The 26,222-nt window shown below is 45.2% G+C and overlaps 1 protein-coding gene across 10 annotated transcripts in view; it reads right to left on the bottom strand.

The window, feature by feature from the left end:
• SPTBN1 (spectrin beta, non-erythrocytic 1) overlaps positions 1-26,222 on the bottom strand; it is a 213,086-nt gene that overhangs the window by 92,861 nt on the left and 94,003 nt on the right. The window contains exon 1 of one of the 10 annotated variants that reach the window (XM_005212633.5): positions 21,548-22,719. The exons of the other annotated variants lie outside the window; for them this stretch is intronic. Coding sequence (XP_005212690.1) covers positions 21,548-21,656 — 109 coding nt within the window. The 5' untranslated portion in view covers positions 21,657-22,719. Of the gene's footprint in view, positions 1-21,547; positions 22,720-26,222 lie in introns of those variants that run through there. 10 annotated transcript variants of the gene reach the window in all.

The raw sequence follows: 26,222 nt of genomic DNA, 5'->3' as shown, positions 1-26,222 counted from the left end.
AGCGTCTTTTAATTTCATGGCTGCAATCACCATCTGCAGTGATTTTGGAGCCCCCAAAAATAAAGTCTGACACTGTTTCCACCGTTTCCCCATCTATTTCCCATGAAGTGATGGGACCAGATGCCATGATCTTCGTTTTCTGAATGTTGAGCTTTAAGCCAACTTTTTCACTCTCTTCTTTCACTTTCATCAAGAGGCTTTTGAGTGAGTTCCTCTTCACTTTCTGCCATAAGGGTGGTGTCATCTGCATATCTGAGGTTATTGATATTTCTCCCGGCGATCTTGATTCCAGCTTGTGCTTCTTCCAGTCCAGAGTTTCTCATGATATACTCTGTATACAAGTTAAATAAGCAGGGTGACAATATACAGCCTTGACGTACTTCTTTTCCTATTTGGAACCAGCCTGCTGTTCCATGTCCAGTTCTAACTGTTGCTTCCTGACCTGCATATAGGTTTCTCAAGAGGCAGGTCAGGTGGTCTGGTATTCCCAGCTCTTCCAGAATTTTCCACAGTTTATTGTGATCCACACAGTCAAAGGCTTTGGCATAGTCAATAAAGCAGAAATAGATGTTTTTCTGGAACTCTCTTCCTTTTTCCATGATCCAGCGGATGTTGGCAATTTGATCTCTGGTTCCTCTGCCTTTTCTAAAACCAGCTTGAACATCTGGAAGTTCACGGTTCATGTACTACTGAAGCCTGGCTTGAAGAATTTTGAGCATTACTTTACTAGCGTGTGAGATGAGTGCAATTGTGTGGTAGTTTGAGCATTCTTTGGCATTGCCTGTCTTTGGGATTGGAATGAAAAGTGATCTTTTCCAGTCCTGTGGCCATGCTGAGTTTTCCAAATTTTCTGGCATATTGAGTGCAGCACTTTCACAGCATCATCTTTCAGGATTTGGAATAGCTCAACTGGAATTCCATCACCTCTACTAGCTTTGTTCGTAGTGATGCTTTCTAAGGCCCACTTGACTTCACATTCCAGGATGTCTGGCTCTAGGTGAGTGATCACACCATCGTGATTATCTGGGTCGTGAAGATCTTTTTTGTACAGTTCTTCTGTGTATTCTTGCCACCTCTTCTTAATATCTTCTGCTTCTGTTAGGGCCATACCATTTCTGTCCTTTACCGAGCCCATCTTTGCATGAAATGTTCCCTTGGTATCTCTAATTTTCTTGAAGAGATCTCTAGTCTTTCCCATTCTGTTGTTTTCCTCTATTTCTTTGCATTGATCGCTAAGGAAGGCTTTCTTATCTCTCCTTGGTATTCTTTGGAACTCTGCATTCAGATGCTTATATCTTTCCTTTTCTCCTTTGCTTTTCACTTCTCTTCTTTTCACAGCTATTTGTACGGCCTCCTCAGACAGCCATTTTGCTTTTTTGCATTTCTTTTCCTTGGAGATGGTCTTGATCCTTGTCTCCTGTACAATGTCACGAACCTCTGTCCATAGTTCATCAGGCACTCTATCTATCAGATTTAGTCCCTTAAATCTATTTCTCACTTCCACTGCATAATCATAAGGGATACGATTTAGGTCATACCTGAATGGTCTAGTGGTTTTCCCCACTTTCTTCAATTTAAGTCTGAATTTCGCAATAAGGTGTTCATGATCTGAGCCACAGTCAGCTCCCAGTCTTGTTTTTGCTCACTGTATAGAGCTTCTCCATCTTTGGCTGCAAAGAATATAATCAATCTGGTTTTGGTGTTGACCATCTGGTGATGTCTGTGTGTAGAGTCTTCTCTTGTGTTCTATTAGCCTTTGCCCTGCTTCATTCCGTATTCCAAGGCCAAATTTGCCTGTTACCCCAGGTGTTTCTTGACTTCCTACTTTTGCATTCCAGTCCCCTATAATAAAAAGGACATCTCCTTTGGGTGTTAGTTCTAAAAGGTCTTGGAGGTCTTCACAGAACCATTCAACTTCAGCTTCTTCAGCGTTACTGGTTGGGGCATAAACTTGGATTACTGTGATACTGAATGGTTTGCCTTGGAAATGAACAGAGATCATTCTGTCATTTTTGAGATTGCATCCAAGTACTGCATTTTTCAGATGTTAAACTCCAAAATTCTATCAGTAATACTTAAGGGCTGGTGTCCTTCATTCTATGTTCTCAAAGTTCCTTTACAAATAATTTTGTATACTAGCAAGATACCAGGCAGATACAAACAGACACAAACAAACAAAAAATACCACTACCCAAACCAAAATTTCTAAACAACAAAAACTCAATACTGTGAGAATAGAAATGGTGAGTTTATGATATGGTGATGAATAACTTGTACCACTGGGGGAAAATATCAGAGTGTGCACTGTCAGCTCAGTTCCTCTTATTCTGACAGAATGGCCAAAGTAAACTACCATCAAAGAAAAGGAAACAAAGTCTTTCAAGATTAAGCAAGGTTTGAATTTTATATCACATCTATCATGCTGCCCCCTCACTATTGCTGCCAATTAAGAGCGAAAAGCAGCAGAAATCCTTACCAGTTGGAATAGGATCAGGAATTTCCACTTGTCAGCAATGACTTTCACCAAATCAAGGTTTCCCAGGTCCTAACAAAATGCTGGAGAAGGCAATGGCAGCCCACTCCAGTACTCTTGCCTGGAAAATCCCATGGATGGAGGAGCCTAGTAGGCTGCAGTCCATGGGGTCGCTAAGAGTCAGACATGACTGAGCGACTTCACTTTCACTTTTCACTTTCATGCATTGGAGAAGGAAATGGCAACCCACTCCAGTGTTCTTGCCTGGAGAATCCCAGGGACAGGGGAGCCTGGTAGGCTGCCGTCTGTGGGGTCGCACAGAGTCGGACACGACCGAAGCGACTTAGCAGCAACAAAATGCTAATCAAAGATCTACACAGCCATAGGCCTCACTCATCATGTAGGAAATACTCTTGAGAGGCCGCACAGCTCAGGGCTAAGGATTCAGAGTCCAGAAGCAGCCTGCCTGGGTTGGGATGCAGACTCTACCACTCATAGCTATGTGTCCTTGGGCCAAGGGTCCCTTACACCTCGGTTTCCTCACCATCCATCGTAGGATGGAGGTGATTCTCATCTCACAGGGATGCTGGAAGGAGCCTGTGAATCAACACACGCAGTGGACTTACTATATAGAACTGTGCTGGCCCAGGGTTACAGATCAAGAGGTTTTAGCTGTATTACCATTACAGCAACGATGACTGCTAGGCTAGACTGTAAGGAGGGACCTACTTTCCTTCTGTCTTTGCAAGAGGATATATAGCTGGTTTTGCTTTCCCCTTCTTCACTAGCCTGTAAGTTCCACTACTGGACTGGTCCTGTGAGCCAGAGAACAGAGAAGCCAGAGATGCTTGCACGTTTTTGGCAGTGGGCATCTACCTGGTGGGGCCTCAAAGGAGCTTTTGGTGAAATGAAAGTTACCACAGATGGCCAGGAGCACCCTCAATGCATCTATTTGCAGGGGCCCTTAAATCTGCACCCAATGATGATCTAATAACCCTTCCCAAGAGGTGAGAGAAGTGAGATGCAAGTTGCGTGTGCAAGGTCATTTCACCAACATCAGCTGCTAGGCACCTGATTCCCTGTACCTGTGCCAACATCAGCTGAATGCTGGCTAACAAAAAGGAGGCAAAAATCCCAACTAAAAATAATAAGCGTTAATAACTGAAATCTATACATCATATCTGAGGCAGTGGTCCAGTCTCTCCAACATATCTCAAGGTTCTGAAGCCCCCATTCCCACTCCTAGGCACCCACCACCTCATTACCTAATCCTGGTCCTGAGGTCAAATGTCAACTCCTACAAAAAGCCTCTCTCAGATCCCACAACCCAGGGATGTTACCTGCATGTCTCAGAATACCAGCCACTTTCCACCAAGTATTCTCTTTTAGAACATAATTTCAGACAGTGGCTACCTTTTTACACCTCTGTGTCTCTCAGTTCAGTTGCTCGGTCATGTCTGATTCTTTGTGACCCAATGGACTCCAGCATACCAGGCTTCCCTGTCCATCACCAACTCCCAGAGCTTGCTCAAACTCGTGTCCATCAAGTCCTGTGTCTCTAGTGTTTGCTTATTAGTACTGTAACGTGTTCATTTGTGCTTGCTGCAGACTGAATGGGTAAATGGATTCATTGGCTCCTTTAGAGATTTCAGAGCTATAAAGGTGTTCTAAAAACTTAACCGCCTTCATCCACAGAACTTGTTGCTTGGTCGCTAAGTTGTGTCTGATTCTCTTGTGAGCCCATGGATTACAGCCCACCAGACTTCTCTGTCCATGAAATTTCCCAGGCAAGAATACTGAAGTGGGTGACATTTCCTTCTTTAGGGGAACTTCTCGACTTGAGGGATCGAACCTGCATCTCCTGCATTGGCGGGCGGATTCTTTACCACTAAGCCATTAGGGAATCCCTCCATAGCACTTATTCTTATTAATTAGAGGTGCAGGCTACTCTATTCCAATCACCAGTATGAATTGGGAAAACAACTAGAGTGCATTCTAAGCAACTGACTCTCAGGTTTTTTGACAGCTGAATTTTCAAGACAAGTTCTAGATAATATTTATCACCAAAATAAAGAAACTAGAGCCAACAGCAATTTTTCTGATCTTCAAAACTTCCCATCAGTGTTCTAGCTTTAAGTCATTATTTGAGCAAAGGTAGCAGAAAAGGCAGATCTGGGTGATGACAGGAATCAACAAAGGCCATCAACATATCCACCTTTCCCTCTAACTCTGCTGCCATAACCTAAACTGAATCAGGCTCTGGAAGCTGTCCTAAGCACCCACCCAAACATGTTTCTCTAATGCTACAGGTCGATTCCTGTCTCACCTAGGAGAAAGGAAGAAATACAAGGTTTCCACGATGGCCTAAGCAGAGGCGTGTTGGGACCCAGTTTTCCAAATGTAGGTGAGCATGTTTTTCCCTCCCCTTTTGGTTCAGAGGTTTGTGGGCAGGTTCAAGTGAGCCTCTGGTATATAGGAAGCTGAGCAGTCTGGTTGCCACTGAGTCACCACTGTATCACAAGAGAGGCTTGGCTGCAGGTATTTCATGGCCAACAACTCAGTACCCAGTGCCCTACAGTATTAGCAGTGGATCTATATCCATGTCTATAACTACATTCAAAAGGACCCTGATATGCCAAGGCTGAAAAATCACCTGAATTTAGGCTATTACATGGCTCAATACCCCATCCCCCACAAAGAGCCTAAGTGCATTTACCAAACACTGTATCCACACGTGGGTGAGCGTTAGCTCTGTCCTTTAAGACAGGGGTCCCCAACCTCTGGGATCTAATACCTAATGATCTGAGATGGAGCTGATGTAACAACAATAGAAATAAAGTGTGTGATAAATGTAATGCACTTGAATCATCCTGAAAACCTTCCCCTACCCCCAGTCTGTGAAAAAATTGTCTTCCACAAATTCTGTCCCTGGTGCCAAAAGAGTCGAGGATCACTGCTTTAAGACAGGCAGATACATTACCCATCCCCACAATGTTATGCCCCTTGAAATATCAATGATAAGCAAATCAGCAGATTACACTGTTTTTAATGGAAGGATTTACTCAGCAATAACAACAGTCTTATCAGACATTGACACATGAGAAAACTATTAGCCTTCTGTTTTCAAGCATGTGTTCAATGTGTTCCTAGGTTAAATGGTACACTTTTAAACACCTGTGAATTGGGTGAGATCGCAAATAAGAATGACTGAATACAGGTTTTAAACAAAATTAAAAACAATAATAAAAACCAATGCAGTCCACCTCTGTGCTGACAGCCATGTACACAAGCCGTGCTATCGGCCTCCATCTATTTAGAAAAAGCACATGCTTCAAGCTCAAAGAAATGCTGAAAAGGGTTCCTTCCTGCTACAGAATTTCCCAAAGTCACCCATTTTGCCACATGCTGGATAAGAACCTTGCCACCTCATTGCACCTTTCTGATCCTCCAGTTCTTCAATCTGCTCAGCAGGTGTGATACCAACTATCTCACAGGGCTAATGGACAGGTAAATCCTATGTAGGTGATGGCACCTGATTTACACCTAGACTTCAGGCTGGAGGGCCCACAAAAACGTTTTTTAAGTTACATTCAGGGCAAGAGAAAGCAGCTTGTGGTTGAACTTCTGTATCACCGGCATCAGCAGACTCATGAACAATGCGATGGAAGGGTGTGACCTCCAATTCCAAACCAGACCACACTGATACAGCACTCACAGCACCCCAGCTCACCGCAGGGTGACACAGGCATGACCCTTGCTGAACACAGGGTGGGCAGTGACTCCAGCAGTGGAGGGGCTTCCTGACCCTGGGGCAGAAGTGCTGGCCTCCAGAGGCAGGAGGCAGGAAACCTCATCATAAATCTCACTCCCAGAGGGGAGGACGCTTTCTGAGGAGCCAGTGTTGAGAGAGATGCTTCAAAGCAGACAAGAAACCATGTGGGCTGCTGCTGGAAGATGTGGTCCAACTGCTCCCTCCACACCGCACCACACCTAGATCCTCTCCGGTGATAACGATCTCTGAGAGGCGGTGAGGAGGAGGGTTCTGTGGACACACAACCAGGTATGACTTCCAGGCCCACCGCGTACTAGCTGTCTGCCGCTGAGCAAGTTGCCTCACCTCTCCAAGGCTTGGTTTCCTCATCTGTACACAGAGATAACATCTGTGCCCATCTCTTGCGTTCTCTCAAGAGCGCAATGAGGTAATGTGTGTGATACATGGCACAGTTAGGTTACTGTTACTGAAAGGTCTCTGCTTCTGTCCTCCAGGGACACCAGGCCAGTTGAGTAGATCTCAGCATGAGGACAGTCTCACCATTTGTTTTCTTACCAAAAACTGCTGCTGCTGCTGCTAAGTCACTTCAGTCGTGTCTGACTCTGTGCGACCCCATAGACGGCAGCCCACCAGGCTCCCCCATCCCTGGGATTCTCCAGGCAAGAACACTGGAGTGGGTTGCCATTTCCTTCTCCAATGCATGAAAGTGAAAAGTGAAAGTGAAGTCGCTCAGTCGTGTCCAACCCTCAGCGACCCCATGGACTGCAGCCTACCAGGCTCCTCCATCCATGGGATTTTCCAGGCAGGGATACTGGAGTGGGGTGCCATTGCCTTCTCCGCACCAAAAACTTCTTAGAATCAATTACGAATTTGTATTTTTCACAGGGAGTTTGTACATTATCATGTAAACTGATTCTTACAGCAACCCCGGAAGCTAGGGGAGGGCTGGTGTTCTCCACTAGGCAAGTATACAAAGCAATTCCCCTTCCTCATAGACACCCAATCAAATCCTATTACAAAAATGGTTTTCCTGTCTCTTGTTTGTGAGCTTCTTGAGGACACAGATGGAAATTGTACCCCACTGCCTAGCAAGGAACTACAGACAGAGGCCCTCATCAGGCACAAAGCTCAACAGGGGCTCAGTAACGCCATTCATTATTCTAATAACCAGGTCTCCTGCTCCAATAGAAGTTTGGTTTCTGGGTTTTTCATGCAGGGAACCTTAGCAGATGACTTATAGTGTGAATTTCCATGGAGGGGGTGGGGGTGGGGAGACAAAGACAGAAGATACCAAATCAACTGATGCATCACCTGGGCCTCACTTTCCTCTCCCAAAAAGCACTGAGCATTAAAGCGGCTCCTGATCAAACAAAGGGGGAGCCAGGACCCAGGACCCAATTCATGTGTGCAGACAACTATGAGCTCATAGGAAAATGAGGTAAGAGAGGTCATTTCAGAATTCCTGGGTGACAATGGCTGGGATGGACATCTGGGCCTGCCCTCCCCTCTGACCACCAGCACACCGGGGGGTGGGGGCAAATCCTCACAGAGGCAGCCGGGTCCAATGTCCCTCCCTCAGTTGCAATCCTCTCCCTTCCCGGAGGGCCATGTGAATTTGCTACCCTGATAAACAGTGCGTGTGGTTCTGGGGCCAAGGACTCCTGGTTAAGCCCAGCTACAGTCAAGCCCACTGCAGAATGAGTATGACTTTTAAAAATTGCTTCCTTGTGTGTCCAGTGAAAAAACAACCTTTCTCAAAATTGAAATCATACATATTTACTGAGGAAAACTGTGCCTTTCTTTTTTTTGGGGGGGGGTGGGTAGAAACTGGAAGGCGCTGAGGGTTGGGAAGTAGTAGTTCTTGGGCCAAAATGACTTTTCTCCATGGCTGTTTCTTCCGTTTCAAAAGCCAAGCTTGCACATTATCTGGTATCTAAATTTCTGAGGCTCTGCCTTTATTTGCTCAGAGTATTACTAACCGCCTGTCTTCTAGAAAAACGTTACTCATGCGACATCACTCCAAGAAAGAAATATCATGAGTTTTATTTTACAGCCATACAATGTAAAACTCTGAATGGCTACCACACCCAGAAGAATGGATGGCGGTTTCTCAGGGCACACTTTTACCTCTTTTGCCGTGTATTAATGTCACCCTTAAACTTTTCTCCTGGTCCAACTACTCTTGGCCACTCAGTCAAGGAAAAAGAAAAACAACAAAAGGAAGAGACAACCCCATGCTTACATTAATCTCCAGGCACCAGTTCCCCTCTCGCAAGCACTGCAGTAATGCTTGTGGGCGCCCTTCTCTCCTCCCCATCAAAGTTCAGTTAGTCTCCCGGTGCCGCGCAGGGTACAGGGACTACTTAAGGGAGATCCCGAGGGTCTTACCAAAATTTCATTTTATCAAAAAAGAAGAAAGATCCAGATAAGCCCTTCCTGAAGTTATAATTTAGGCACATCATAGAGCTAAAGTCTTTATTGTGAGTGATTCATTCTTTCATTCAACATATTTCTCACCACGTGGCCCATGAGGCCACCTCTTCTTAGGGAGTAAGAGGCAACACGGAAGAAAAGCTGCTAACTCATTTTAGAACAACTCCACAGATATTACTGCCTTCATTACTTTATTCATCCATTCATACGTTCCTTCGTTTGTGAAACATTTGTTTATGTGCCAAGCACCAGGAAGGAATGCAGGGATGAACTAACACACACACAGAGAGACATTGTCTCTGTCCTCCATACACAGTAACAGGTGCTTTCATACACAGTTAGGGTGACCCAGCGCCCAGCTTGCCTGGGACTTGGAGTGATCCCCTGCATGTGGAACGCCCAGTGCTAAACTGGGAGAGTCTGTCAAATCAGGATGAGTGGTCACCCTGCTTAGATAATATACTAATTCATGCTTCCCAACCATTCCGGGGGCTACTTATTCTTCCAGTTTTTATAGATGAAGAACATGGAGCTCAATGATGTCCCTGGCAGAACCAGAATGTGAATGCTGGCTTCTGTGAATCCACAGCCCGTGTGCTTTCCACCACTCTTGTGTTTCTGAAATGACAGAGAAAATGTCCTACTTCTGAACACGACAGCCTTTCTCTCCACCTCCAGGTTCTGACCACTTTCCCTGAGCGCTCTCCCCTGGCTGCTGCTACCCAGCCTCCACCACAGGCTGAGTGCAGCTGGGATTTCATCTGCTTGGCAGTTGTTCGCAGATAACACGTAATCTCCCTCTACCACTATAAGGCCAGATTTTTTTTATAGCAAGTTGTTTAAACCTCTGTAGGAATAAATGTCTCCCTCAATAGGAATCAGGAAAAGTATGTTTCAAGCACCAAAAACATACTTTGCACTCAAGTTGTATTCACTCTCAACTACTATACATTCAAGCTAGCAATGTACAGAAACTCACTGGCATTTAACAGTTCAAACAGACTAGGCAGATTTTCAAAGGCTCCATCCACTTTAAAACAGACCTTCAAAGTTTCTCTTTAAAAAAAGGAAAAAAGAAAACCTAATTCAAAATGCCAAGGCCACATTCCAAGGGATAACCACCATTTTTGCCTGTCAGTGTGGCCAAAATAATGTCTATGGTTTGCATAAGGATTTCAGGCAAAACACACACACACACACACACACACACACACACACACTCACTCACTCACTCACTCACTCACTCCTCCAACTGGTTGTGCTTAAACCCACAGCTCTCGTTCCAAAATTCCAAGACAACTGCACCCTCAGCTGGCGGGGGGGGGGGGGGTAAAATTCACCCAAGTAATGACACACCCTATGTAATTTCCTTGCCACAGGAGAACAGAGCCTCCAGAGTTTTTATGTTTTGCTCACATTCTTCATGAATGAAGCGTGCCTCAGTGATCCTCAAATTAACTTTCCACTCACATCATTTAAGCATTAAAAAAAGACTTTAAGGCCAGAGCTTTCATAGGGCCTTTGTGAGACCAAATATAGGCCAGCCTGTGTCTCCATGCTACTGTGTGTGATTACTGGATTTCCGACTTAAAGGTCCTGTGCTGCTTGAAAACAAGGTTGGGGGAGAGAGAGAGAAAGGCTAAGACAGGCCTTTCAAAAGCAAACACAGAAGAGGCATTCAACAATCCACAGAGGGCGGTTAATGTGAGTTTGGCTACAGTAGTCTCTTCTGACAATGGGGTGGATGCTCTGGCTGCAGCATTAGCTGCTCCGCATACTTTTTATGAACTCGGAAGAGGCCCCACTACTGTGTCTTCAACCTACATCAAAAGTCACCAGGTCAGAGAGAGCACTGCCAACCTTGTGTACTTTCTAAAAGGAAACATAAAAGGCCATGTTCCGGCTGGGTGCATTTTCAGGCAAACTTGACACTTTTCTAAACCTGGTAAAGGAAGCCACACCCAGAGCAGGTTTCAGGGGTGGGGGTTGAGGCACTCAAGTTCAAAGACTCGCCCCTGCTGGGTGCTGCTTTGCCTTTCCACCTAGACCTGTAATAATAAAGGCTGCCATTGACTACTGAGGGCCCACGATGTGCCAAGACAGTTTCCATGGACAATCTCCCTTATTCTTCCTACAATCCTGTTACAAAGAACTTGTATTAACCCCACCCCATAGCAGAGACAGCAGGCTCGGGTCGTTAGATAAATTGCCTTGGTTTGGAAAGCAATTTGGCAAGAGGCATAGAAATAATCACATATGAAATGTGTATGATAAAATGCTAAGTAAAGAATCAAAACATAATGACTATAACAGTGTTACACTGTATGTAGATAAGAACTCTAAGAAAGTTAAGATCTGTTGGGACTGCAGGATTACTGTTTCATTTGTATTCCTTTTGGAGGTGACCTAATATGGCTATGAAATAATAATATAAAAAAAGTTTTTTAAGTAATACAAAGAACAGCTAAACGTTTAAACTTTGTCTATTAATAACTTTCAACCTTGCCTTTGAAAGAACACCATCTGAGTCACCTCCTGACTACTACTCTTTCAGTACCCACGCCCCTTCCCTGGTCACAAAGGTTCTGGACGGAAGCCAGTCAAGAATAGAAGTCACTTTTCTCCCCACCCCTTTTCTTTCTTCTAAGAGGGAAAAATTCTGGCCGACAAGCTTCAGCAGGTGCTTTTTCTCCCCTACCTAATCAATAACCAGTCATTTTGAAGCTTCACCTGCAGGCTCACAGGAAATGAGCACTTCTCAAGTAACAGATATTTAATGTATTTCAAATCCACTTTAACACCAAAACCTAAAGGCACTGCTGGGTAAGTCTGATATATATGAGACTGGACTGAAGTCTAACCAACTGTAAGAACATCAACATTCATTTAATTGGGATTATTTTATTAAGATGGAGTGTGGGAGAAAGGGGGTATTTTTGCTGGAAAAAAATAGTTTAAAAGTATATAAAAGGTTTAAATCATGAAGCAAGAATGGACTTAATAAGCCTCTACTTCCCAGGACACCATGTTGAAATTTTGGAAGAACTTAGAGAAAGTACTCCCGAGTATTTTTTTAATTCTCTATTAACACCAAATGGATAAATGAAAAGAAACTTGCGGGTTTTTAAAAATAAATCTCACAAATGTCTAGAACTGCAGGATTATCAAGTAAGAGAATCCTAGCCAAATTCTACAAAGATTTACAAAGCTAGGAATTAACCAACCATGCTTTAAAGCCCTGTAATCTCCTAGAGTAATAATAAATTGCTTTAATTAACTATTATTTATCTAGATACTATATTATTTTTACAGGTAAAATAATCCAGTTTGCTTAAAACACACCCCCCCAAAACTCCTTCCTTTAAAGCAGACTCTGTATGAAACACAAACGTTAAACCTTAGAGGGGTCATAGCCTCTTTAGGCTATGTCCTTCCCAGCTCAAGGGCTAGAGGAGTAGGCAGAGTTTATTTCCAAGGCAGTGCTTCTTAGAAGACTTGGCTGTGCCTACAAACCACTTGGGGATTTTGTTGAAATGAAATTATGACTCAGTGAGTTTGGGGTGTGAGCCTGAGATTCTGCATTTCTAACAAATTCCCATCTACAGAACACACTGAGTAATAAGGTTCTAAATATCTTGCAGTTCAAAATTCAGGGAGGTTATGTTGTTCCTGTTTCTCCTCACAGCAAATGCAATAGCTTAAGTGGTTTCCGACATCCTCACCTGACCATCATCCACCCTCCAAGACAATTATTACACTCAGGAAGCAGACCAGCTTTCCCTTAAGGAGAAAGAAATCATTTGAAAAAGTCACTCACTTAAAATCCTTCAGCAGTCTCCCACTGCCTGACTGACTCCCCAGCTCCCTGACGTGACTGACACCACCATGCATCCTCTGGCCTCTAGAACCCCTCTTAACAACCCTTCCTCTCTCTGTACTCTGAGCTCTGCCTACCTGGGCTCTCACCTGGAACATGTTTATTCCTTCACTTGCTTCTGCTCATCAGCTCGGCCAGCATTTCCAGCATAACCGAACCACGCTTACTCACAGGATTCCTAACCAGAGAACAGCTGCTTACTGAAAAGCAGGCAATCAGTAAGTATTACGCATTAATAAACAGAACCAAAAGCAAGCCCTATGTTATTTAAATCAGTTTTATCATTTTACTTCTTAGGAATCTTCTTGCTTTAAAAAAGCCTAGATTAGTAACCAACTACTGGCCTTTTATGGGCTTGCCTGGTGGCTCAGTGGTAAAGAACATGCCTGCCAATGCAGGAGACGCGGGTTCAATCCCTGGGTTGAGAAGATCCCCTGGAGAAGGGCATGGCAACCCATTCCAGTATTCTTGCCTGGAGAATAATACTGTGGACAGAGGAGCCTGGCGGGCTCCATGGGGTCACGAAAGAGTCAATCACGATTTAGCAACTAAACAACAACTTTGCGCTTAAATGACAAGTCCTTTGCACCCATAATATACAAACTGCCAGATGTTTAATTAAGCCAATTAAGCAAAAAATACTGAAGTGCAAAAAGGCATTACAATGCCTCTATCACTTATCTCCCCCCATTATTATTGAAGCTGAGGCTTCAAGGAGTTGACAGAAGCTTGTCAAGCAAAAGGGAGAAAGAAGTAAAGTGAAGTGAAAGTTACTCAGTCATGTCTGACTCTTTGCAACCCCATGGACTATAGAGTCCATGGAATTCTCTAGGCCAGAATACTGGCGTGGATAGCCTTTCCCTTCTCAGGGGATCATTCCAACCCAGAGATCAAACCCAGGTCTCCCCGCATTGCAGGTGGATTCTTTACCAGCTGAACCACAAGGGAAGCCCAGGCACTAAGATCTAAAAACAGCTGGGGGGGGGGGGGGGGGGGAAACAGCTGGGATCTACCTGGCGTATTTTTGATAATGTGCATAAGTGTGATTCTAGAAGGAACAGATGAGTGGCTGTGAAGCTCTGGTTCCCTGAAAACTGAAGCCCAGATAGATGATTGAACCCGTTTGGCAGTCATGAGGTGGCCGAGGCCTGCAGATGCTAAACGGCTCCTCTAGTTGAGCAGGGTTGAGCTCATTCCTGACTAGTTAAATACTTTTCCGCTGCTACACAATTTTGTTCTAAAATATACTTTCCCCCAACTCTTCATTCTTTAGTAATAAATCAGATAACAGTATTTACTGCTATCTGGGAACAAATCATGCAGTCTGTTCTTCCCAAACCCTTCCACCCCCAAACTGTAAAGAGGGTACACATGATCCAGTAAGAAAGTGTTTCTCAAACCTGAGTGTGCATCACAGTCACCTGGCAGGCTAGTTAAAAACCTATGAATGTATGGTAGTGTATTTTCCATGGAATTTGCTGTATGACTCAGGGAACTCAAACTGGGGCTCTGTAACAACCTAGAGGGATGGGAAGGGGTGGGAAGTGGGAGAGACGTTCAAGAAAGAGGAGACATATGTATACCTATGGCTGATTTATGCTGGTGTATAGCAGAAACCAACGCAATATTGTAAAGCAATTATCCTTCAATTAAAAATAAATTAATAATGCAGAGTACATCATGAGAAACGCTGGGCTGGAGGAAGCACAAGCTGGAATCAAGATTGCCGGGAGAAATATCAATAATATGCAGATGACACCACCCTTATGGCAGAAAGTGAAGAAGAACTAAAGAGCCTCTTGATGAAAGTGAAAGAGGAGAGTGAAAAAGCTGGCTTAAAGCTCAACATTGAGAAAACGAAGGTCATGGCATCTGGTCCCATCACTTCATGGCAGACAGATGGGGAAACAGTGGCAACAGTGGCTGACTTTATTTTTCTGGGCTCCAAAATCACTGCAGATGGTGACTGCAGCCATGAAATTAAAAGACACTTACTCCTTGGAAGGAAAGTTATGACCAACCTAGACAGCCTGTTAAAAAGCAGAGACATTACTTTGCCAACAAAGGTCCATCTCATCAAGTCTATGGTTTTTCCAGTGGTCATGTATGGATGTGAGACTTGGACTATAAAGAAAGCTGAGAGCCGAAGAATTGATGCTTTTGAACTGTGGTGTTGGAGAAGACTCTTGAGAGTCCCTTGGACTAAAGGAAATCCAACCAGCCCATCCTAAAGGAAATCAGTCCTGAATATTCATTGGAAGGACTGATGTTGAGGCTGAAACTCCAATACTTTGGCCACCTGATGTGAAGAGCTGACTCATTTGAAAAGACCCTGATGCTGGGAAAGATTGAGGGCAGGAGGAGAAAGGGAAGACAGAGGATGAGATAGTTGGACTGCATCATCGACTCGATGGACATGGGTTTGGGTGGACTCTGGGAGTTGGTGATGGACAGGGAGGCCTGGCGTGCTGCGGTTCATAGGGTCACAGAGAGTCAGATACGACTGAGTGACCGAACTGAACTGAATAATAATTCAAAAACCCCCTATGAACAGGCCCCACCCTGAGAGTTTCTGGTTCACTAGGTCAGAAGCAGGGCCTGAGAATTTACATTTCTAACAAGTTTCCAGGTCATGATGATGCTGCTGGTCTAGGAACCTCATTTCGAGAACCATTCCCATAACATAGTTCATAATACTACCTTCATTCATTTACTCCTTTAACAAATACTTAGTGACTGCTACAGGTAAGACAGGCTGTATCAGACTTTCATCTTTACCCACCCAGGCTTCATGAAATGTAAAGCATGCAGAGGCAGATTCTCAAACTGTAACCAAAGGCAGGATGTGAAAATCCCAAAAGAATGACCAAGTACTTAGACTTTAAATCTTAAAGGAAAAGAAACCAAGAAAAGATTCTGATCACCTCTCCCTTGAGGAATACTTAGAATTTAGTGGCATCTGAATGGAACCTCAAAAAAAAAAAAAAAAAAAGATCCTGAAACAAGAAATAATTCTTAGGGGAAGAGATCAGGTGAGCAGGGTCTCAAAGCCAGGAAAATGCAGGGGAATTTTAGGGAATCCTGAATACTGTGGAGCTAGAAGTAGGAAAAGCTGGAGGTGGGAAGGCTGGCTAGAGTCAAATCTCACATGTTTGTGCAGGGAGATCTCTTATCAGAGTCTGCCTCTGGTGAGGCTAGGGCAGCTGCATGGGGCCAGCTGGGCATAAGGAAACCACAGAAAGAGACGAACACAGAGCAGGAGGCAGTGGGGCTGTAGACAAACCCCTTTCTAGGTTCAAAGTATAAGAGGAGACAACTTGACAACAGTCACCCAAAAACTTCCTTGAGCCACAATGTTTACAGTCCCATTCTTTTACTCCCTTAAGAGAAGTGGTATCTTTTCCTCAAAGGGAATATCTATGTCCCTCCTCTTTTTCCTAACTAGTCTCCAAGAGTCCTTTTAACAGTCATCCCAGTCAAACACTGGACTTAAGCTAAAAGAATCAGTGTTTCAAGCTCATCAAAATTTGAAGGTGTCACATGTTCAGAAATCTGAGCGGTTCTGGGCTTGTTAATTTTCCATGTCACCAGAACGTATTCACAAAGAAGGCAATGGCACCCCACTTCAGTACTCTTGCCTGGAAAATCCCATGGACGGAGGAGCCTGGTAGGCTGCAGTCCATGAGGTCGCTAAGAGTCGGATGCGACTGATCGACTTCACTTTGATGCATTGGAGAAGGAAATGGCAATGCACTCCAGTGTTCTTGCCTGGAGAATCCCAGGGACGGGGGAGCCTGGTGGGCTGCCATCTATGGGGTCGCACAGAGTTGGACACGACTGAAGTGACTTAGCAGCAGCAGCATGGTCCTACAGGAGGAGACTGAACTTGGGAGTCAGAAAACCTGGATTCTACGTAAAGCAATTATACTCCAATTAAAAAATAAACAGAAAACCTGGATTCTGGGAAAGGCAGCATCATACTGGTTGATTAACCCATTATCAGTTTCTTTATAAAAAGGAAGAGAATACCCCACAGGATTATTATTAGTACCAAGGAAATGCCCACTTATTTAGAACAAAGTACTAGATCCCATGCTGGGCACTCTGAATAATCTCATTTAGTTAATTAAGGAAGATGGTACATATTAAAGTGCTATAAATATTAATAATTAGCAGTAGTAGCACATCACTCAAAAAGGATTCAAATTTACAATCTCTTAGGAACTTCTAAATTTTAAGCTGAAACTCTGGCAAACTGGTGAAAATAATTTTAACTGATGATTTGTCCCACATAGTTATCTGGGCTTAGAAAACCTATAGTATTATAGTACAGTATTCCAAGTACCCAGACCAAAACCCCGATCTTCTACGCTTTCGGTAAACACAGAATGTGCTTATAAATCTTTGCTGCTCCCCACCCACCCATCCACCCCGCCGACCAGGGTTATCATTTGATCAGGGTTGTCATTTGTCACCAACTCTTTCCACTGTCACATTGGGAAGTATTTGAAGGCTATTAGTTTATATCTAAGAAATTAAAAGTTTTCTTCATGACAAGCAGGTGTAAACCTAGCAATCATCTCTCTATAAGCTTTATGAAATTATATAAGACAAACATCTAGGTACCATAACAAGCTGGAAACGTTCTTTTTAAAAACTTAAGAATGCATTTTCCTCATGACCCTTGGGTATAAAACCAGCAATATTCTTTCCCTAGCAGTTTAGAAATCAACACCAAAAGATGAAGAAATTCAAGGAGGCAACCCTGAGATAGCATGTAATAAACTTGAGAGTAACACATTCCAATGCCTGCAACTCCTTCTACGTCCCACTATGTCCCAAAGAAGACAAGTGGAGAATTTCTCCATTTCTCCTTCTAAACAGTTGGAAAAATTCACGGAACCAAGACAGCTAAGAGAAAATACCTTCTCCAGAAACATCAGGTGCTGGACATCAGGGTCAGGATGCAAAGAAGGCAGGAAAAAGTTCATTCTGATGTTTTTCAACTAGATTCTGTCTTCATTACAACTCCACAGCTAGAACTGATAGGATCAGTGCTCTGAGGGGGCAGGCAGGTAGGAAGAAGAGGGAAGCACTTCACAAGGTCACCTTGTCTCTTCTTTTTGCAGAAATTAAGTATTAATTTATCTAAGTATCTAGAAGTCTGGGAGGAGAAAGTTCTAGAATAACAATATGCAGCCTGAGCTTACTACGGCCTGGGACCTGGAACAAGCAATTTCACCCTATCTTTAAAACCTCAGAGGGATGGGCAATATAGGGATAAGGGATGAAGGCTACAAGGATATATTGTAACCACAGAAAACAGAACCAATATTTCATAGTAATTATAATTGGAGTACAACCTTTAAAAATTGCAAATCACTACACTATACACACTTGTAACTTATATATTGTGGTTCCCTTGTGGCTCAGCTGGTAAAGAATCTGCCTACAATGCGGGAGACCTGGGTTCGATCCCTGGGTTGGGAAGATCCCCTGGAGAAGGGAAAGGCTACCCACTCCAGTATTCTGGCCTGGAGAATTCCATGGACTATACAGTCCATGGGGTCACAAAGAGTCGGACACAACTGAGTGACTTATACTGTACATCAACTATACTTCAATTTTTAAAAAACCTTACAGGTATGCACACAAGATGAGATATAGACAAAGCTCCTATTAACACATCTGATGCATGGTGAGCACTCCATGAAATCTTTTTCCAACCAACTCATCAGAGGAGACAAGGAGAACCATACTGGAATAAAAGAGCGTAAGCACAGTCTTAAAAAACAAAACGGTAGGAAGGGTTTCTATTGGTAAAATGGAAGGACCGGGCCTTTGAGGCAGAAGGTAGACAATGAAGGCAAAACCCAGTGCTGGGTTTCATGAAGAGTTGCAGGCTGCCCACCTGGAAGATTTATTCAGTAGGAATGTAAGAGCTGGTATAGGAATTTTGTGGTCTGCGGCCATTTGGAGGAAGGTCCTGAATGCCAGGCTAAGGAGCCTGGAATTTAATTTATGCAAGAGGCAGGCGAGACAGGTTCTGAGTAGGGGAGGAGCAGGAGTATCCAGCTGATAAGAAGGGAAGCTAGCTGATGTGAAACTGGAGAAAAGGTATCATCATGAACTTCTCTGTTACTACGAACACATTTTTAAAAACATGTGAGGTTGAGTTTTGTTGTGTTTCAGCAGTCCTCTCTTACTTAACAAAGAAAAACAAAACAACAAATCCAACGGTATTAGCTACATGAACAGATTCTGAGTAAGGTGGTAACTTGATCTTACAGGTGAAAAATTCGAAAGAGATCTCAGTGTGCAGGGGTGTGCCTGTCAGGTGTGTGCTGGGTGTTGGTGGTTAAGGATTGAAGCCATTACAGGTGGAAGGTCCTACCTTTGTCAGGAGCATCAGTATGAAAAAGATCTCAGTCCCTTAAGTCAGTGAGGTTTTGTTTCTAATTGTACTTATTTACTTATGATAAATCTCTATAAACTATTTTATCTAAAAGACCAGGCTCATTTTATAACACTGTATTTCCCTATGCGACAACATCAAAAATCAGTCCCTCCTGAGATTTTTAGGATCCAGTGTGAAAATATTTGAAATCAACAAAAATGCAGAAATATCTCCTACAAAATCACAGTACTCTCAAGTATAGATGCTAAATGAATAAGTTAGAACAAGAGGCACTAGAAAAAGAAAAAATCAATACTGATTCAGAGGCACTGTTTGCTAGTATTGGGTTGGAAGCACTAGGTAGGATTAAAAAGAGGGAAAAGGTTGCTTAATAGGCATGTACAAAATTAAATCAGCAGACAAAATCTATATGTTATCAAAGATATGATGATAGGAAGAACTACAAATACTAAAAAACTAGTAATATACACCACACAGGGGATGCAGGTGGGATGGGGAAAAGTTTTATCAAAAAAATTCCTCAAGGTGCTTCAAATGCAATCTATCCCATTTGGAACGAAGGACAATGCCAACTGTTTGTAATTCTCCTGGGATTCACCACACTTGGGAGTTAATTCACCCTTTCTCAGTTCCTCAACATGGGTTATAGAAATACCAACACTAAACTTGTGCAACTTCTAAACCACGATATTTAGAAATAAGAAAGCTATCTGGAACTAAATGAGGGGGCAAAGGTCATTTTTTTAAAAAAATCACCACACAAAATGTGAAGCTCATCCCTTTTGAAGGAATTTCCTTGGGAAACACTTATGAGATAAACTATCAAAGGGACACACTGATTTTTTTTTTTTTTTGAACTTTAAATTTTACTTTTCCAGAGAGGACAGTTTAAGACATTTCCTGTGTGTTAACTCCACCCTTCTCAGAGAGCAGTTTTACAACCGTCCTCAAACCTTTCAGAATAACAGTCTTTTGTTATGGGTGGCCCTGTGGGCACACTCCTCCCCACACCTTTGTATATTTTCACCTTGGTTCTGTATTTCTCCAGAGACTACAGGAGAGTGTTGACTGGACCTTAGCAACAGGTTTTCAAGTCGAGGACAGCCTGTGGTGTTTTCTCCTGGGCAGTGTGACACAATGAAGTGGGGAAAAAGGGTCATTTGAAGAAGAGGTGCATTCTGAATTCTCAGAACCTCAAACTTCACACTGGGGCCTTTGATCACACACCCAGAAGATAACGGACACACCCAACTCCTCCAGTTTCCACCTGCAAGTTCCAGCTCCGGCCTTGCTAAATTTGCACCAAAAAGCAAATTCTACCTTCGAAGAGCTGGAGAGAAAGGAGGCAAAGACCCACAACTGTTCCCTAGCGGGAATGGAGCTTCCTCTTAGCTAACTGCCGGAGGAATGCAGCACAGCCTAGCTAATGTTTAAAATCACGTCCTGTTCTGCCTCTTGTTTTCCAGAAGAGTGTCATTACTGTCAACTATTTCACAAGACAAATAAACCTGTGAATGAAATATATCCTCCCCCCTCTTTCCAGTGAAAACACGGGAAGACTGGGCTGCTTCCTTCCTTCCTCCTCCTCACAGGAACCACATTTGTGGCACTGAGAGGAGTTAAAATAAGAAACACAAACGAGGTCTGCAAAGGCTACTTTTCAGAGCACCAGAGTCATTTCCAGTCTATTGCTGATTCCGGGGGCTTCCTAATGGAAGGAGTTGTGTTTTCAGTTATGAATCCTTTTTCATGAATCAACTAGGAGACTCCGCCGGCCAGGCCTGCTGGCAGGGCAGGGCAGGGCCCGCCAAGGGCAAGGCCCACCCCAGCCACAGGCTGCAGGCCCATTACCCCCACAAAGTGCTCCCCATAAAAGTACGTGCGGTAGAAGATTCATTCAACTGTTCGAGACTAATAAAGACTCCAAGAAACCTGCAATTGATCCAACTAATCCAACCCAATAGCGCTGGAATGGCAATAACTGGTTTTCATTATAAATTACATAGCCCACTAAATTGATGGGAAGGCTCTATCCCAACACAAAACATCAAAAGAGTTAAAATTAAGCTCCGGAATCAAAACTGTAATTTACCCAAGGCTTAGGTTCAAAAAGACCACTCCCTCCTTCCCTTTGCCATTGTGCTACAGGGTGTCCAGCAGTGCACTTTACACCTTTAGGCTTCCCAGAGTAAGAGGCTAGGGACTGGGAGATACAGAAGTCCTGGAATCAAATATTTGCATACTAATAGGTCTATTAGCATTGGTCTACTGAAATGCAAGGACAGTTAAAAAGGGAGAAAATGTGTGTGCTGTGGACAGTAGATACCTGACAACCGAGAGAGCCCAAAGGAAACTGGAGAGGGAGACTCCAAATGGTGGCTTCTCTGGAGTCAAGAGTGAGAAACCGTCTCCTTTAAGTAGAGCATGGGCTGCCTGCAGCCAACCAGAGGCTTTGGAGCTGGGCATGCGGCCGCCGGGCTTCAGCAGGGTCACGTACCATATGGCACAAATAAAGCTTCAGAACCCCGGAGGCACGACTCCAGGGCAGGCCCGGCCTTAGAGTGCGGAGCTTACCTTGGAGCTGCTTGAATCTCCCTTCCAGCTGGTTGAAGTTGTAAGGCACCTGCCCCGTATAAGCCGGCGACAGCGGCCCGGAGATGCTAGACGTCCTCTGCAATTCCATTATGCCCAGCGTAACGCCCCGGCGGGCTGAACGGTGGAAATCCCTCTCCGGCCTCCTCCTACCCCCATTCAGCACGCAGCGGCTTCCGCAACGCCTGGCTTTCGGCCCCGGCGAAAAGGGCTGGACCTTAGGCAAGCCCCATGCCGGTGTGAAAGACCAACAGGGTGATCTGATAGGAAGCTGGCCGCAGGAGAGTCTACCTTAGCCCGGTCACTCACGCATCCAATTCCTGTGGCTTTCCTTCCTTTTGTGGCCCTTGGCTCTAGGCTTGAAATAAATTACCGAGAAGGGGCGGGAGGGCGGAGGGAGGGAGGCCGCAAATCCCACTTAAAATTTTTTAAAAATACGGCCAATCCTGAGTATGCCCTAGTCGCCGAGCCCAGGAGCTCGCGGGCGCAGCGCACACACCTCCTCCCCGCTGCCCGTGGCGGCCGCCGGTTTGTAATTTAATCAGGAGCCACTCGCCGTGCGCTGGGCGGTGATGTCACCTGATTAGCATAACAGCATTGTAGAGGAAACGCAGGCTGTACCACGAGGGGCGCGGGGGAGGCCGGCGGGCCGCAGCCCCCCACCCATCGGCCGCCGCGGAGCCGCCGACCCCCAGGCCGGGTCCAGGACGCGCCTGCTGCGGTGGTACCTTCCCGAACCAAGCTGCTGGAATTACAATCTTTTGTTGAGAGCCTCACGTAACGGAAAAGTCTCCGATTACTATCACAGGAAAAGAAGGCGGCCCTGGAGGGTCAGGAGTCCCGCAGGTCCCCGGCCGCGGCGGCTCATCCACTAGGCAGCGTCTGAGGAGGCCACGCGGACCGCGCACCTGGGCGCTCGGCGTCTTGAGCGCGCGGGCGCCGACCACGCGGCGGTGGCACCGTGTCGGCGGGTGAAAGTAAAACAAAGTCTCTCTGGGCTCCGGGGCAGGGACACAGCGAGGGGATGGGGGGAGCGCTGTAAGTTCAGTCTCACGGAAGGATCTTCTCAGCAGGCTTCTGCTGCCGGCACGCCATGTTAAGCGGAGGGTCTCTGGGTAACACCAGCCCCATAACAGTAACGACGCAAGATTTCTGGGAGCACCGTGTTGCAAGGCATTGTGGGAGAAAGGTACACAGGTAAACACCTCCGGGATCACTGACCTGGATGATCTGAGGAACCAGTGAGGAGATAAAAGAAACCCCGCTCAAATCCTATTGTGATTTTTAAAACGAAACCTTTCAGTTTTTGAGTTCTTCAGGAATTTAAAACTCTCCTCCCTGGCTTCTCCCACCAATCTCAACTCAAAATAAAATCCTCTACATAGGAAATGTCTGTATTAGTTGCTCAGTCGTGTCCGACTCTTTGCGACCCCATGGGGTGTCCCCCCCCCCCCAGGATCCTCTGTCCATGGAATTCTCCAGGCAAGAATACTTGGGTGGGTTGCCATTCCCTTCTCCAGGGGATCTTCCTGACCCTGGGATGGAACACGGGTCTCCAGCATTGCAGGCAGATTCTTTACAGTCTGAGCCACCAGGGAAGCTCCCAACATAGAACAGTGATCAAAATGTGTTCTTGGAAAATAACTGACCCTAATTACCCCGCGTCCAGCCATCCCCTTTTTTAGTAACTACAGGCAGACAACAAATTACAAACTTGGGGTTTCAAGCGTGGAGCCTTGCAGCCATACTTGCTGAAGAAGGCAATTTCATTCCTAAAGGATTCCAACCTGCACTAAAGAGGTGGGCCTCCACCACAGGTTTACTTTAGTCCCCAGGGCACTTGTAATTCAAGCAACTGCATCCTATTCAGGGCTAAAGTTAAAACAAATCCAGCATCCAGCTAACTGCTCAACTTGGAACAACCTCCATTCCTCCCATCCACACTGCTGGGTTTTTAATACATCCAGTGTCAACCCCTCAGCGTGCTAAAGCCAGTCCCAGGATTCGAAGCTGTTCCTCCTCCAAGAGGTAGAGCATTTTCTAAAGCCACTTTACTGCAGTTCAAAACACTGACAGCAAGGTGGCAAAATGTGGGATCTTGGAAGCAGCACTTGAGGAGGATTCCCAAGACTTGAGTTTCTAGTCCTGGCCAAGCCGCTTAATCACTTATGACCTTAGAAGAAACCCTGGATTCTTTCTAAATCTCCACTGTCAGGCAGGGATAATTAATGCCTACCCACAAGATTACTGAGGGAATGATGTGAAAATGCCCTAAAAGTCATCATAGTATTCACAATTAGGAGTATTTGATTTTCCCCCTATGTATCACATCAAAGCTACAAAGGGCAGAACTGAAAATGTCCTCCTAACAGGCCCCTCTTCACTATTAAATATATTGGTGGTGTGGTAAGTCTCTTAAGTGTCTAGCTATGGGTACAGAAAATGGGACTGCAAAGTGCTTGCCAATTTACAACACAATTTAAATCTTTAAGCCACTTAGTGAATAGAGTATGAGTCACCCCACTCTTAGTCTCCCTTTCAGTTCCCTCTGATATAGGGAACTAGGTAAAATAAGCTTTCTAATTAGCCAGGTTACATGTGATATGGCGGAGGGGACGGCTGGGACTATTGTAGCCACATTTGATCCTAAAGAGCAGACTTCGAACAAGCCAGGCAGAGTGAACATGTGTAAATATTAGAAAGGTTTTGAGGTTAGCAAAGGGTTAAATAACCCCCTAGGGGCAAGACGTGAAACGTGAGAATGTCTGGTGTGATGGGGCCAAGGAAGAAGAAAGGACCCAACCCTAATGGCTCACGTGACCACCTCCACCTCAGCAGGGAGGAGAAGGGAAAGGCAGGCCAGAGGCGCTCAGTCTTTATTCCATGCAGTATCTCCTGGACACCAACTGTGTGCAGGGCACGCTGCCTGGTGTTTTTGGAGGTGTCAGAGATGACTGGGAGAGCTGGTGGCCAAAAGAAATGGGACAGATATGTATGCCAATAGTCCGAAACCAGAAGAACAGAAGATGGGGTCGGCAGGGGACCTACTAGAGTTCAGAAGACAAGGGCACACCTGCCTAGGGAGGCAGGAACGAACAACTCCAGGAGAGACAGGCATCTGGCCAGACCGTGGAGCACAGGCAGACCCTCTACAGAATGAGATGAGGGGGAAGCCCCTCTCCTAGTTGGGGGCGGGGAGCAGCCCAAGTACAAGAGCGGGACTGCACTGAAGGAACTGCACCAGCGGGGGATAGGGCAAGAGAGAAGCCAAAAGAGTCAGGTTTGGAACCACAGAAATTTGTGAACCAGAGGTGGACAGGGTCTGGGTTGGGCTATAGGGATGATTAATTGGCAGGGTAGGGTAGGTAGAATTAATAGAAAGCAGAGAGACCAAAGGCAGCAAGGTCACTTAGGTGTTCACTGCAGTTGTCCAGGTCAAAAGGCTAGTTAGCATGTGGCAATAGAAACAGAAAGGAATGGGCTGATGCAAGAGTTAATCCACAGGACTTTGGTAACCAACTCGAGTCCTATAGGACTTCAAAGTCATCGGGAGGTTCAAAGGTCAGGGTTGAACTTCAGACTCTGGGGATTTTAGAGATGGCCATGGTGTACAGGGTGGGTTGAACACTTCCTTCCAGACAGGCTGCAGCTCCATGGGGTGATATGTCCAGATGTGGTCAGGGACGTGGAAACAGAGCTCAAGGCTGAAGATAAAGTCCACGTACAGGGTCAGAGTGGAGACTGCAGTAGCTGAGGTCTAGGAAAGGGCATAAGAGGCAAGTAGCCGAGCAGGGAGTTGTGGGGAAAGCTGGTGTCTGGGAGGAAGGAGAAACAACAGTGGAGATACCAAGGGAGTCAGAGAGGGGAAGAGATACTCAAGCAGGAAAGGTGGCAGACAGATGGCAGCACGTGCTGCAGAAAGAGCAAGGAACAGAGAACAGGTGGTCCAGTGTGTGAATTAGGTCATGGGGATAATACGAGCTGAAGCGAGGCCACGGGGAGTTGGAGAACAAGAGGGAAGATGGAGGACAAGAAGGTAGCTATGGTGAAGTCAAGATGAGGGAAGAGAGCTTCAGGACTAGGAAAGGGTTCTAGGCCGGTCCGGCTGGCATGTCCTTCGCTTCAACCTCAAGCTGGTGCAGGCAGGAAAAAGCCGATGGGAAACGGCTCACAGGTGTGGACAGGCTGTCTTAGCCAAGAGGGGGCCCCCTTACCTTCAGAGGCCAGAGGGCTAGAGATATTCTGAGGAGGAAAGGAGGAATTTAAAGGAGCTTGCCCATCTCTAAGGCTCTTTAAGGTGGCTCAGATGGTAAAGACTCTGCCTGCTACGTGGAGGACCCGGGTTTGATCCCTGGGTCAGGAAGATCCCCTGGAGAAGGGAATGGCTACCCACTCCAGTATTCCTGCCTGGAAAATCCCATGCACAGAGGAGACTGGCCGGCTACAGTCTGTGGTGTCGCAACGAGTCAGACACGACTGAGCAACTTCACTTTCACTCTTTGCCCAACTCCAACTTGATAAAGCAAGAAATCAAGGGTCCAAGTCACAGTTTTATTTATAGTGACCTATGAAAAAGAATCCTGAGGACACCTATGGCAGAACCATGCAGCATGTGAATAGGAACATCAGATGGGGTCAGGAACATCAGGGGTCAAAA

Source organism: Bos taurus, chromosome 11 (genome assembly GCF_002263795.3).
Source record: "Bos taurus isolate L1 Dominette 01449 registration number 42190680 breed Hereford chromosome 11, ARS-UCD2.0, whole genome shotgun sequence".
Classification (NCBI taxonomy): domain Eukaryota; kingdom Metazoa; phylum Chordata; class Mammalia; order Artiodactyla; family Bovidae; genus Bos; species Bos taurus.
Note: the sequence above shows the minus strand (reverse complement) of the source record. Positions and strands in the feature narration are given on the sequence as shown.